This window comes from Siniperca chuatsi, linkage group LG10, assembly GCF_020085105.1.
Source record: "Siniperca chuatsi isolate FFG_IHB_CAS linkage group LG10, ASM2008510v1, whole genome shotgun sequence".
Classification (NCBI taxonomy): Eukaryota; Metazoa; Chordata; class Actinopteri; order Centrarchiformes; family Sinipercidae; genus Siniperca; species Siniperca chuatsi.
In genome coordinates, this window is record NC_058051.1 from 7,127,569 (window position 1) to 7,142,085 (window position 14,517).

The window sequence follows — 14,517 nt, forward strand, 5'->3', positions numbered from 1 at the left end:
CGAGAGCGCAGTGAAAGAAGAAATAATTAGGTCTAAAGTGAAAGCTGAGATTAAATGTTGATGACAGAAGCTGGAGATCGATTTAAGTGAAACAAATAATGGAACAGACTTCCTCTGTAGGCAGTATGAAAGAGAAAAAATGAGTAAGAGTTTAGGAAAAGCAGAGATGAACCTTGTGATAAGGACTGACTGAACATAAACCAGAGAAAGGAATGAGAGGAAAAAAGAGAAGCGAATACAGTGGAAATATGAGTAGTTGGGGGAAGAAAAAAGGGCTGTGCTTTGAAAACATGATGGTGAAAACAGCAATTGAAGGAGTGAGCAGAGAAAATGGGGAGATGTGCAGAAGTGAGGAGAAAATGATGAAGAGAGGGAGGGGTACAGTTGAAGAACAGAGGTGGAGGCAGACAAGGGATGACGGGAGATGGGGTAGAAGCACTGGTGAGATAGAAAGATGGAGGAGAAAGACTCAAACAGATGGGGCGAGGAAAGAAAGAGGAGGGAGAGTATCTGGAGGGGAAAAATGAGAAAGGAAAGATGGGTGGATACCATGAGGCGATAAGTGGTTATGGAGGAAGGGTTAGAGATGGACAATGGATGAAAAGATGCAGAGAAAAAAAGAGAAGAAGGCCCCTCAGCAGTCAGCACTAATGAAGAAGAATGAGGGGCTTCAGCTGCTTTCTCAACCTGCTATTGACCACACACACACACACACACACTTTCACTTCCGTATGTACTCCTCAATTTTTGACACAAAACTTATGAAGCAGACATTTAGTCCAATTCCACATTCACCTCATTGCTATGCATGAATAAATATTACAAAGTGTGTTGTAGCTTTCTTTAAACTAGGCTTAATTAAGGAAAAGAGTTTCTCTCAATTTTATATTTGTTTTGAGAGAAACTGTCTCAGATTAAAAACTCAGGCATGGAGTTTCACACCAAGCTTCTAAATAAGTGTAGGTTGCTTTAATTGGGGCAAAAGTCTTGCAGTGTTTTTATATCCACTTTCAAAGTGTAAACTTTTCTACAAAGTTGATGTACCATGGAGCAGATAGCATTTTTTATCCTTTGACACTCTATTTGTGACTCTGTGCTTTAACCACTGTGACTTCCTGCCCACTGATGAAAATATGAATTAAACTTACAAGTAAAAAATATTAAATCTTAACAAATTGTTCACTTGTGATTTTTCCATGGTTTTGCAAAGGTGTTGAATTGATTTTAAAAAGGTGACATTCATTTGGAGCACATTTTTGTCAGATTCTTGTTTCACTTCTGCTCTCAGTTGAAGGTCTGTTTGTGCTTTATTAGCTGTGACTGCCTACAGACAAGGGAAAAAAGGCTTTAAGGAATCCTTTTTTTCCACCCAGCTCACAGTGTTGAACAACAGTTGATTAAGACTCGCCAGAACACAGTGGTATAAAGCATAGTGCAATGATGAAGGTCTATTGCCCAAAAGTTTTATATTCTGTGTGTTTTTTATTCTTCAAGTAGAAGCGTACCATTGAAGGTGTTTATCATTCATTCTTTTGCTTGTGTGTATTTGTTAGTGGTGACCTGTTTCTACAAACAAAATGAATAGCTGTAGTGAACTTTTATTTTTTTATAAACCGTGGCTGTAAATCTAATAGAAATTGTGTACATGGCCGTTTCTTACAACGTCGACGTTTCATGACGTCTTCTTGCAACATTCACTAGCCATGTATCATTTGATGCCCATACCACATACACTTCATGGACACATCATGCAGACAGAAGTAGTAGTCAAGGTACAGTAGATGGTTGCACCAATACGGAGATAATATTGCTGCTTTAATGGAGCTTTGATGCTCATAGGACAGTGGTATATCCTGGAATGCTGACACGCATCAAGATGCTGCCAGTTTGGGGACTCACATAGAAATCAATGCATGCGGTAGGGCTGTCACTTTTTCAAAAAATTAAGAATGAACAAATTGAAACATGTAATTTGTTCAAATTTGAACATAACCCACATAGCCTGATCTTAAATGTTCCCAATCGTTGTAGAATCAATGTTTCATTCATTCACGTGCCTCTGCTGCCTCACTGAGTGACTTCAGAATTGTTGTTGTGGTAATGTTACTTAAGGTTGTTGCGCAAACCAGGTATAAGATTTAAAAGGTGCAAGGCACTGCCTGTTGCGCTTAAAAACTGATCTGTAATTCAGTCATTACAGATCAGATGTTAAATAGTTTTTCCCACATTGGAATGGTAGTGACAACACTAGAATGCAGGTGTTTTATTGCATGTATTGACAGCTGTACAGCTGTAGCTAGATAGCAACACATGCATTGTGTGTGTGTGTGTGTGTGTGTGTGTGTGTGTGTGTGTGTGTGTGTGTGTGTGTGTGTGTGTGTGTGTGTGTGTGTGTGTGTGTGTGTGTGTGTGTGTGCGTGCGTGCGTGTGTGTTTACAGCTCACACTCTGATCTCAAAACTTACTAGGATGATGCAGTAGTGTGTAAGTGTTCAAGATGGTAATATTTTGTTTCCAATCGAGTCAGAGCCATGATGAATTATTTCAAGCGTGGTTGATTCTTACAAACTGAATTTTTACAAGTGTTGACTCAAAACATAATGAAGGCTACTTGTAGCTGGAGAGAGTTGAGAGAGTTTAATGCAAGAGAAAGCAAAAAAAAAAAAACAGATAAAGTGGAAAGCAAAATACTCAGTATTTAATTGGGTTTGTAACAGTAATGTGAGTGTTTGTTTTCATTTGATTGGGGGGCTGTATGGCATATGGCACAAACGAAAAGACGATCTATAGATGCAAGTAAAGGATGTTCAGTTTTTTATACTGTGAATTTCTCAGTCATAGTGTGTCCCTAGAATTAAGTTTTTTCTTTGTTGCTGTATGTTTCATTTATGACTTTGGCTGCCACAGATTCTTATTTAGAGCATGTTTCTGCAGCAGCACATTTTGGCTGAATGACCTTGAGTGTGTGTGTGTGTGTGTTGGGACCACAGAAATCCACACAAATATTTTTATATGAATAACACTATTTATTTCTTAAGCAATTACTCTCTTTAACAGGACACGTTGTTTTGGATGTTTATTCTGTGAGGAAGCTGAGAAAATATGCCCATATGTCAAGCAACTTACTGTTCCTTTGTATGGTTACCTGAGGATAATGTACATTTACACATGCATACACAACACACACGCCCAAGCATAATTACATCAGCGCGTAGGGTTTGTAGAAAAGTTTTTGTCAGTTTATCTGATTGTTCGTCAGTTTGTTTTTGCTGTAGCCTATTTTTTTATCTATCTTTAATGAATCTTTCTTCATCTGTCAGTTTTGTTTTTCTGCCTCTGATTTCTTTAAACCAACACCTTTCATCCAGCCTCAACGTCTGTCTGCAACTGTTTTTTTTTCTTTGTCTGTGTTTACTTTGTCTCTCTTTGTTTTATTCCATCTTCTCCTATCTGTTTCTCTTTTTCTAAACCCTTCTCTTTTTTTCTCAGCCAGTTCCTTCATTTCTCTCTCCCTGCTCCGTAGTTGACTTATTGATTTCATTTTCATACTGTTGGCAGTTGTTCCCTCAGTCATAAACCATCAGCGTTGCCTTCAAGCCAGCATTGATCACTATACAGCCAATCACAACCAATCACCACGAGCATCATTATCTGCTCTCGCTCTTTCTCTTTTGTTGTCCGTCTGTCTTGTATTGTGTGCTCTGTGGGTTATATTTTCTAATCTAGTTATTCAGCACTCTGGAGAAATAACAACCATGTACATTTAGGTATTTAGGTAGTGAATTAGGCTTCTCTATTCTTTTTCTTTTTTCCCCCTCAGACAATTTTTTTTTACTTTTACTGACCATACATGTGCCTGTGTTTGTGAGCCAACTTTGAAATGAATGTGCGCACCTCCACCACCCTCTTAGCCACTGTTGTGTTACACATGGAACTTTCTCTTACGTTCTCTTTTTCTTTGAGACACATACCGCTTGCTGAGTCTCTATCTGCCACCTCTCTTTCAGTCCCCATTCTTCCTTTCTCTCCCTCCCTCTCCCGTATTTCCCTCTCCCTGTCTTTTATTGCACTGCAGTGTTTGATCGAACAGCACATCAAGCCAAATCTAGAGCCTCTGTTTCCTCTTTCATCTGCCTCGTGGCTCTCAGACGCCTCAAAGCTTTCAAACGAGGGGAGAATGGGGGTGGGGGGTGGAGACAGGGAGGGAGGGGGTAGAGTTGAGGGTACTCACAATTGCCTCCTAAGTGAGGCATTTTCACCTGCTTTTGTCCCCCTAGCTCGCTGTACCCTGACCTTTCTGAGCGCCATCACGCCTTTCGGCTCGCGCCACCAGACCCCCTACTCTCTCTCCCTCTTTCTGCATTCTCTGATGGGGGTCCTGATAATAATTCAACACAGCCATGTATTGTGTTCCGTTGAAAGCCACCTCAGCTGCATAAGCAATTGACACACTCAGTTGTTTTTTTTTCTGGGCGCATTGCACACCAATATTCTGGTCAGCATTTTATCACCCCCTCTCATGCGTGCTTAGCAAGAGGTTCTGGAACCAAGACCACCAGCTGGGATAAGAGAGGACAACAGCAGGGCTTTTAGGTGGGTTTTTCACTGGCTTTTGTTGCCTCAAAGTAGCCGCAACATTATCGGAACAGTCCACTTTGTACCAGCCTCTCTTTTGTCACTCAATCCATCCGTCTCCACCTCCTCTTTCTCTTTATGAGTTGAGGCCTGCCTCTTCTTTGTGATTGCTCTCCAATTCACACCCTGTACTCCCAAAGAGATCGATTTTTTTTTTCTTCTCTGGCCTTTTTGTAAATAAATAAATACCACTGTGTTATTGTTTGCTCCCAGAGCTGTGTTGACAAGTTCACTTTCATGTGAAACTTTGAAATTGCTTTTTTATAGATGTACTGCAATTATTTACAATTCTTTGTCAAGCAAATGTACCAAAGGCAGCTGCTTATTTGTATTGTGCTAAAACAATGACTTATGAACTTGTCATTTGTGGTGCTTTTTGTCCAATAAAATCTTACATCTTCATCTGTGCTTCCAAGTGATGTAATTCAAAGTTTTGCCCTACAATTAGGCTGAGGGTAGGATCTGCTATATCTGTTTGCTATATCTGTTTACATTAACTTCTCCCACTGCTGTATAGTGTATTTAGTGGCCAGAGGCTAAGGCTAAACTTCTCATTGGTTTAAGCAGTAAGATACGCTTCTGTCTATCAAAACTCTCCTGTTCTCCAAGAAGAGTGAACTTCTCAGTAATATAACAAGACTAAGAGTCTGCAGCCACGCTAGTGGCTCCGTTAAGCTGTACTTAGGTACACCGATGCTTTGAGCATGTTCAACATCTTAATTATGTGTGTTAGCATGCTACTTGGTTTTGCAAATATTAAGTCACAATCCAAAGTATTGGACAAATTGAAATGTTTTGATATTTCACTGGATAAATGAAAACTTTGAGCTGCTTGTGGTGTTAAATGAAAACACAAGGGATCACTAAAGTTAGTAGAATTCATCCTCCGAGGACCATGAGTTCTGTGGCACCTGGTTTCTCAATAGATTACCCAACACATAGGAGCTCATGTAATCTTTAAATTCAAGTTGTGAGATTTCTGTTTTGACTACAGTACTATATGAATCTAAATCAGGGCAGTCAGATACTTTGCCATTTCGTTTCGCTTTAATATTAGATCCCTATATTTAAACAATATCACATCTCTCCCCCTCTCTATGACTGCAGGTCTATTATTGCTATATTATATATTTATACTATATTTGCCCTTGTCTGCATAAGAAAAGTAACAATAACACATGCATATAACATTACAAACCCAGCAACTTGACCACAGTCAAACATTCAGGGGAAAAAGGAGAGTAATTGATGTCACAGTGAGAAGTTTAATTACAACTTTAAAAAGTTGCATGATGGCTTTTTGAACAATTTTAGGTTGTCTGTATAGCACACATTGATTCAATGACCCAGCATACATTTTATGGTGATTACTCATAACTGTTAGTGCTGATCGACCATTAGATTAATGATAGATTAATCATTTAAGTCATTTATCAAGCAGAAATTCTAATCATGTTTCCTGCTGTCAAATGTGAATGTAAACTGAATATTTTTGTGTTTTGGAGTAATTGATTATTTAAAAAGTAACAAAGAGATTAATTTGATATTGAAAATATTAGTTAGTTGCTCTCCTAGTTCTTGTATTGTTGATAGAAGTGGAGGACGCTGATTATCTAGGTAGCCTGAAATGAACTTTGTTACTGGAGACAATCTTTGCAGTACTTGTTCTCCTTCACATTCTCCTCCATCTCCATCCCTACATCCCTCAGCAGTGGAATGGTCAGGCCTATCAACCACAGAGCCTCAGCCGATCACCTGGGAGCCCCAATTGCCTGCCAGTCATCAGATAAAATGGATTTCCAATTGAGTCAAGGCTCCCAGGCTGGGTCAGGCAGAATGGAGAACAGGCAGACTTGTGCTGCTCTTCTACCGCTCCTGACTTTCTGTTTATTTGTTTTTCTCTTTGTATCTCCTGCTGTGTTCGGCCCCTGTCCTTCTTCTTCTCTCTCCACTCCCCTCACTCTGTCTCTCTGATCTGCTGGCTGGAACCACATGAAATGAAAATAGGCTTGTTGTAAAAGCCCAGATACCAATGCACTATCTGGGAGGCAGTATGATGTAACCCCAGCAAGTCTTCTTAGTCAGTGACTACTTTAACTCAGGATGAATCTTCAATTAGAGCAACAGGTGGGAAATCCATTAGTTTGTTAGTGGGTGAGTTGTGAGGTGTTACAAGTGCACAGATATCATTTTCAGAACCTCCACAGCCTATGGTACACAAGTATCTAAAGTATCATTTCCTATATCTCATTAATTAGGATTAGCTTAATCAAAACAGAGACTATTCTTCCTGGGGTCCAATTGACCACTATTTTGATAATTGATTAATTGTTTAAATCATTCATCAAGAGTTTCCTGCTTCTCAAATGTGAGGATTTGCTACTTTTCTCTGTTTTATATCATTGTAAATTCAATATCTTTTGAGTTTTTGAGTAATAGATTAACTGAAAAAATTATGAACATATTAATTAGAACATATAGATATTAAAACATAGTCATGAGTTGCCCTCCTAGTTCCTGTATTTTTGATGGAAGTGGAGAAAGCTGATTCTCTAGGTAGCCTGAAATGAACTTTGTTCTCCTCCACATTCCCTTCTAGCTCCGTCATTTTACCATCTTCTTCATCAAATGGCATTGAATCTCTGCAACACAGACATTTTTCTTCATGTGTATTACCCACTACTAAATGTATTGGTATATCTAAAGCAACCAAAATAATTAGTGTGAGGGCAACAATACCAATGCAACAGGTTACACTGGTGGAGCAACATTTTTAAGGTTCCCATTTTCCTTGTGAGCATATTGCCCGATAAGGTCATTAAAGGATAGGTCTGGTGATATTCTGTATTTTTCTTATTGGTAACGAATCCCATTGACAAAATCAACAATGAATTGATTCTGCTAAGTAAGGTGTTTTCTGAGTTTCCAAAGCCTGATATATCTTACTCATCTGTGCCATAGACCTCCATTATTGTCCAAAAAGTATTAAAAACACATCAGTGCACTACACTGTACCACTGGATGACATGTTTTGTCATTAGCATCAACATGGCCACTGTTGTTTATTTTAAGTCAATCCCACACCTTCCTGCTGCCATAAATACTCATTAGAGGATCAAAATGTACATTAATGTGCATTTGTTGGGGACTATTTCCCCAACAAATGCACATTAATGTACTACCACTAATTTGTCCTTTTTGTGTAACATTTGCCCAGCTATTTTAGAAAATTACTACTTAAAAATAAAAGAAGCAATATATTAGTTACCATTTTAATGGTTTACTGCTTCATTAGGAACCAATTGGCTTTGAGCTGAGCGCAACAGACAGGAAAGGGAAGTCGGAAAGTATTGAGAAGCGTACTAACACATTGTTGGTTGTGGTGTTTTGTGGTGCCTTGTCCTTTAACCAGACAAATAAATTTGTTAGTGCAGAAGCAATTATACCAATGAAGCAGGTGGAACTTAATTTTTATGGATCTCTTTTTCCTTGTGACCACAAGGTCATTAACAGAGGTAAGCTTATCACAAATTTGAGAAAACAATCTCACCACAAGGTCCATTTTGTTGCTGTTCTGGGGTTTCAGTCATATAACAAGATTTTCATAAACAGGTGATGTTTGCCCAGTTGTTATGGAGAATTGTAGATGTTCAAATTTCCATTTTCCCGAGCACTTTACAGACTTCTTGTCCATGTTGGCTTAAAAGCAGAGGTCAAAGTTGATTCTTGACCTTGGAAATGACATATTATCACATTTTGAGGCAAAAAAAATCAGGCATGCTTTTGAAGAGGCGGCATACTTTGTATGTAATTAAAGGTGGGGTATACGATTCTCAAGAAATCCAATACCATGACAAATACCATCATATAGAGCGAACAACGACACAGCACATAATGTAACTAACGTCAGATAGGTTGTGGGTTATATTAGCCAGGTTGTGGGTTAGCAAATGGTTTCCCAGAGCCAGCACACCAGCTCCAGACAGCGACTCTCCTGCTACTATAGCAAAAATCACAACAACAGCATATCGTGCAAGGTCTCTGTTTTAGAGAAGGGAACCATAGTACAGGTTATGTTTTATTTTAAGCTTTCAAAGATCTTCAAAATAGTCTTAGAAATTATATTTTTATAGTGCATCTCTCATTTCTATATTCTAGAAAGCAAAGGAGGTTTTCTTTTTCCTTTTTATTATTTTGTAAATTTATTTCTAAGGAAATATTTATATACTTTTTAAATTGTTATTAAAAATTGCATCGAAATCCTTTGTTATTTTGAAAGTTGCAGTCACCATGCAAGATGCAAGAGACTCACTGACACATGTAGGTCCACAGATACATATCAGAGATATTGTTTTTGACTTGACAAATTGCGATTGTAAAGGTCAAAGTTCACTACCTCCTGTCCTTCAGTGTTTGTGTATGCATGCAAGCACATGTTCAATTTTTCCCTCTTCCTTTGAGTGGTCAAGAGCGGTCTCACTCTTGATCCTACACACACATTGTTTGAGAGCATCTATTGATTTATATTTATCTTTCAAGTTCAGTTGTGTTCACAACCTGTACTGAAGCTTTGAGTGAAGATAATTTAAGCAAATTTTAACTAAGAGAGAAAATATGTTCTCAGGTTTGCATTTAAGTTATTGTACTATATATAAACACCTACTACTTGTACCCAGTGAAGTGCGGAATAGAGCAGAAAGGAACGAAAATGGATGGAGTGAAAAAGATAAAGGATAAAGTAGTAGAGGAGAGGAGAAGAAAACAGATGACAGTGTGGAGCAGATTGGAGAAGGGAACAGAAGGTGATGAGAGGAAGTCAGAGGGATGAGATGAGAGGACAGAAGAGGGGAGCCACATTGATCACTCTGCTCTGTGAGTCTCTCTATGGTTTTAATGGTTTGAGTTTCACAGCTGGAGCGAACTCTGCAGTGCTTAGAACAGATACCATGCCCTCTCTACACACACATACATGCACATACAGTACATACATGCAGTCTGTCTCTTTACCAGCTGACTTCAGCTCAATGCACCTCTAGTCTTCAGTCAATTTAGCTCATTGCATCATTCCACATGGGTTATTGGAGCTATAGGACTTCAGTGTAACCAGTAGTCATTCTGCAACAACCTCCTCCCTGCTGCTGTCCAGCCGAGCAGGGCTAAGCCTGATTGATTTCTGACTGGGAAACCAAAGCAAATTTAAAGGGGTTTAGGTGTTAGCTTGATTTTATGATAAAGAATCTTGGATTAATAATAGATGTAACTCTTGTTTTAATTACTGGATTGGTTGACGCAGAATAACAGTTTTTTGTAATCAAAGAAAGCATACAATGAAAATATCTGCAAGTGTTAGACATGTTTTCATCATATAAATCCTTATTTGCATAAAAACACAAGTACAACTATTCTTTCATCCTCAGATTTCCAAATACAGTAGATCGAATGGTGAGATATCAAGATTAAGAGTCTACAGCAATGCTAGCCGCTCTGTGTGGCTATACTTAGGAACAGTGGTGCTTTGAGCTAAATGCTAGCATGTTCTTAATTACAACATGCTGATGTTTCCCCATCTTAGTTTAGATGGGAAATGAAAAAGAGATGGAGTGACATAGCAGGACACAAAATATACACAAGCCACCGCAACTTGTGAAGAGAGAGCAATTGGAACGAGCAGCAGGTCCAGCAGCTCAGACTGCAGCAGGTGGAGATGGTGTTGATACAGCTGATATCTCACTAGAAAAGTGGTGCCTGTAGTGATTTCACAGTTGAATGTCAACTTCAAATTCAAGTTTATGAACCACAAGACTCCCCTGTTCGTTTTTGATACAAAATAATCAGATATTGTGTTCATTGCTAATTATTGTTCTATTTTCTTCTTTCTAAGAATATTTTTAGTAATTGGTTAGTATAGGCCAATATTTTATTTACTTCATATATCATTAGCTACACTAGTGGTGTAAGGATGGCAGTGCCGATAGGTAAGGCGTGAAGGTCCACCACATTGCTCCAGACTAAAATATCTCAACAACTATTGGATTGATTGCCATATAATTTTGTACAGACATACAGGGATAAACCATAGTGGCTTTGGTGATCCCCCGACTTTTCCTGTAGTGCCAACATGAGGTTAGAATTTTTCTTTTTTAGTGAAATGTCTCGACAACTGTTGGATGGATTGCCATGAATTTCGACACCACAAAGTTGACTTTTGTTGTTTTGAGTTAAAAAACTAATAACATTCCCATCACCCTCAGCTGTACGTTGTGGTTAGTGCTAATTAGCAATAGCGTGTTTAGCATGTTAGCATGCTAACACCAAAATAAAAATTGTGAGCATGATAAACAGTACCTGCAAACATCAGCATGTTAGCATTGTCATTGTGAGCATGTTAGCTATGCCCATTGTTAGCATTTAACTCAGAGCACTGCTGTGCTTAAGTACAGCCTCACAGAGCCGCTACAATGGCTGTAGACACTTAATCTTGCTAGGTAACAGATACAGTCCAAATCTGTAGATCATTTTGTGGTGTGCTTACTCTATGTTTGATGTTATTTAGGTTTCTGTAGAATAAAGGTTAATTCACATTTCTTATTCCACCACAACCCTCCTTTTAGCTAGCATAAATGTTCTGCTATTTTTACGCCTGCTTTTCAGAGACAGAGAATTTTCCTCACAAAGTTGATCATCGCAAATTGCGTGATCTTAATAATGGAATAATAATCACAGTCTGTTAAATGTGTCCACCTATTATTAGCATGATCCCTAAAGAAATATGCACTAAGGAGAGAGACACACTCACTAAAATGATATGCAAAAACTGTGACTCCAGCCTTGTGCAGATCAGCCTTGTGTAGATAAATACACTATGTGTCTAGAGTTGAATGTGTCATATCTGCATCTGAAAAACAGGCACAAAAGCCTTACAATATCTGGCCCTCAGTTTATTGTGATTCTGTTTGGGAGATGAAGAAGTCAGGGTGGAACCTCCCTGTGGTAATCAGCTTATATAATCATAGCTAGGAGCCATCTTGTTAGATATTGTCTCACTTGGAAAGCTTATTGACCTTCTCATAGAAGGCCAATCACCTACTATAACACGGCCGTGAACATCCCCATCATCCTCTATAACTGAGTATGTTCTGTTGAGACCATCTCACTAACAATGTGCTGTAGATCACCTAGCTTTTATTGATCATTTTGATAGGTTCCACTCCAAGGTTATATGAATAGGTTTGCATGGTGACAAAGCTCTACTCAAATTGGATAGTTATCACCTTGGCTTGATAGGCTGTGTCTCTCTCTGGATCATCTTGCCAAGATTTCAAGGTGTTAATTGATCATAGCCATTTAATGGGAGAGCACACAATCGGAGTGAAGCCCTCTCGTGGTATTTAAGACAAGGTTGTACGCTGTAGCTTGGAATCATGGTGTCAGACCTGTTGTGTTCTCTCAGGGACAATGAGGTGCTAGGGTCTCAAGGACCTCATTAATCGTTGGTTGAAAAATTGAGGTTAGACTGCTTGGATCAGTTGCATGCAGCTGTTTTCAAATAGAAGTTAGGTAGGCCCAATAGGCTATAGCTCTCTTGTAGTTATTGCATCTCCCCTAGAGGAACTGAATGCTAGGGTGTATCTATCTGAAATGGGTTCCAGGTAGATCTTATGCATAATAAAGAGTTCTGAGTATCACTTTCAAGGGTGGTCCTTAATATAGCCCTTGTTCATGCAAAAAGAAATTCTGTAACTTAGATAAAGTTGCTTTTGTAACCTTAAGATTGGAAAAGGGTTCTTCAGTGAGCCCTTAAAGAGGGTTCCATTACATGTGGGTTCTAAAGGGTGTCCCTTTAGTAAGGATTCTAGTTAAAACACTATAAACCTCTAAACAAGGTTCCTTTCAGCACTAAAAAGAGGTTTTCTCTGGGGACAAGCAAACAGTTGGTTCAAAATGGTTCTACTTTGCACATGTGTTTTTATGAGTTTAATGATGTTTTATTGTTCTACTAAGTAAAGCGCAACTGATAAATCAACTGGATTGATATTATTGGTTGATATTAGCTCATCACATATTGGTTTTGGTACATAATGTATGTCTGCATATAAGTAAGAAGAAATTGCAGTAGAGAGCCATATAGGCCTTAAATAATTTAGATATGGCATCACCATTACATGGGTTGTCCACTAGAGAGCAATGATGCTGATTTTTTTAAGTTCTATAAAAAATGGTTGTGTATGTTACGTTATGTAAAAAAAAAAAACACTATGACTAATACACTGTTGCCCATATTTCTTATTGTCAAATATCTGTATTTGTCTCAATAATCCAGTATCAGTTGGGCGCTACTCCAAATGTATCTACAGATTCACAAGATTATTGTGTGAATCTCTATGAATGGGAAACACTGTGATTACAGGGCTTTTACGATCTTCAAAAATTTTAATTTTATTAACAAGGTCTGGCAATCAGAATTTTATTGTATTAGAGATTTTTTGTAAAGTAGCACAAAATGGCGATTTAAAAAACGTTGATTCCCAAGTTTCAAGTGCATTGGTCAAAAAAATGCCAAATTATTTAGTATGTCAAGGGGAACAATCCTATAAAAACAACGAATGCCGGATACAGACTGCATCAACAAAGAGGGACAACAGTCACAAGTTGAGAGTAACCAAGAGGAAAATTCTCATCTACCTCCTGTAGTTGCAGTTTGTTGCAACATGAAAAAGCCTCTGGAGTAGCAATGTAGAGCTGAGTAACATTGGTCACTTCTCTCCATTACTGAGATAATCCCTACTATTACCAGATCTGACCTTTCAGTTGTGGTCCGTTAAAGCTGGAAAAGTAATCACAAAACATAAACAGTCCTTGCACCTAAGAGCATCTCAAAGGTCTGAGGGTGTGGCAGGAGTGCAAATGGACTAATTCAAAATTCTTTTTTCTCTTTTTCTCTTAGAACCTGCTGGTCGGCCACTGATGAAGAGAGGGAGGAAAAGGGTAAAACAGTTGTTTGATGAAGACTTTTACTTTGGCACTAAGAGCAGCACTTGTCGTATTCCTGTTTTGAGAGTTGATTTGCTGTTAGCATGCCTTGTTTTTAAAACTTCCTTCTATTTATCCACTGTATCATCCAGTAAAGTTGCTCTATTATTCTGCACAGCTACATTCTCCAGGGAAACTTTTGAAAAAAAAATGAGTGTTCATATTAGATTCAGTACATTTTCAATTCAGTCATTTACAAGATCAGCAGAAAGTATTTCTAAGATTTGAGTTGTAAAGATCCATTCAGGGTCATCCCTCCATCATCTGAAGGTGAAATTCAGTTTACATCTGAACCTCTGCAGCTTTTGTTGGGATGGGAGAAAAAAAGCATTTCAGGTGTGAGATGAATCGAGTGCATAGTGACCGTCCTTTTTTTGATCTCTGACTGAAAGAAGAACTGATTGAGTTTTCTTGCTTCTGAGTTTTATGGTTTTGTATTTTGTTTAACAGCACAGGAATAAGATCAGGTAATCCTGGCCATGACTTCAATTCATCAGACCTGTGATGTATTGCATTATTTTATTAAACCCTTCATATCTTGTGACAGTCTTGTTTGTGTCTTTAGTCTTTCCTTCCAGACTACTCAACCAGTTTATATGCATATTTAATTATTTCATTCTTTTAATTTTAAAGCACATTTAATTTTTAACTGAGTGATTTATTGATTCCTCAAAATAAATGCATCATTTCTTTTCAAATCACCTTTCAAACTGAAATAAATAGTGCTTCACAGAACAATAATAAAATGACAGGAAACGTTTGTTGGTTAGTTAGTGCCAGACACAAGCTACCCTACACTGTTGAATCTTCTAAGGCTAAGGCTAAGGCACTAACGGCCATGTGGATTTTCCCC

The 14,517-nt window shown here is 38.3% G+C and overlaps 1 protein-coding gene across 3 annotated transcripts in view; it reads left to right on the forward strand.

Moving 5' to 3' along the window:
- The window catches only part of LOC122883489 (MICOS complex subunit mic25a-like), a 112,840-nt gene extending 98,635 nt beyond the window's left edge, over positions 1-14,205 (forward strand). For all 3 annotated transcript variants that reach the window (XM_044212247.1, XM_044212249.1, XM_044212248.1), the window contains exon 8: positions 13,579-14,205. In XM_044212247.1, the coding sequence (XP_044068182.1) occupies positions 13,579-13,599 (21 nt within the window). In that variant the 3' untranslated portion in view covers positions 13,600-14,205. The remainder of the gene's footprint in view (positions 1-13,578) is intronic.
- Positions 14,206-14,517: the final 312 nt, after the last annotated feature.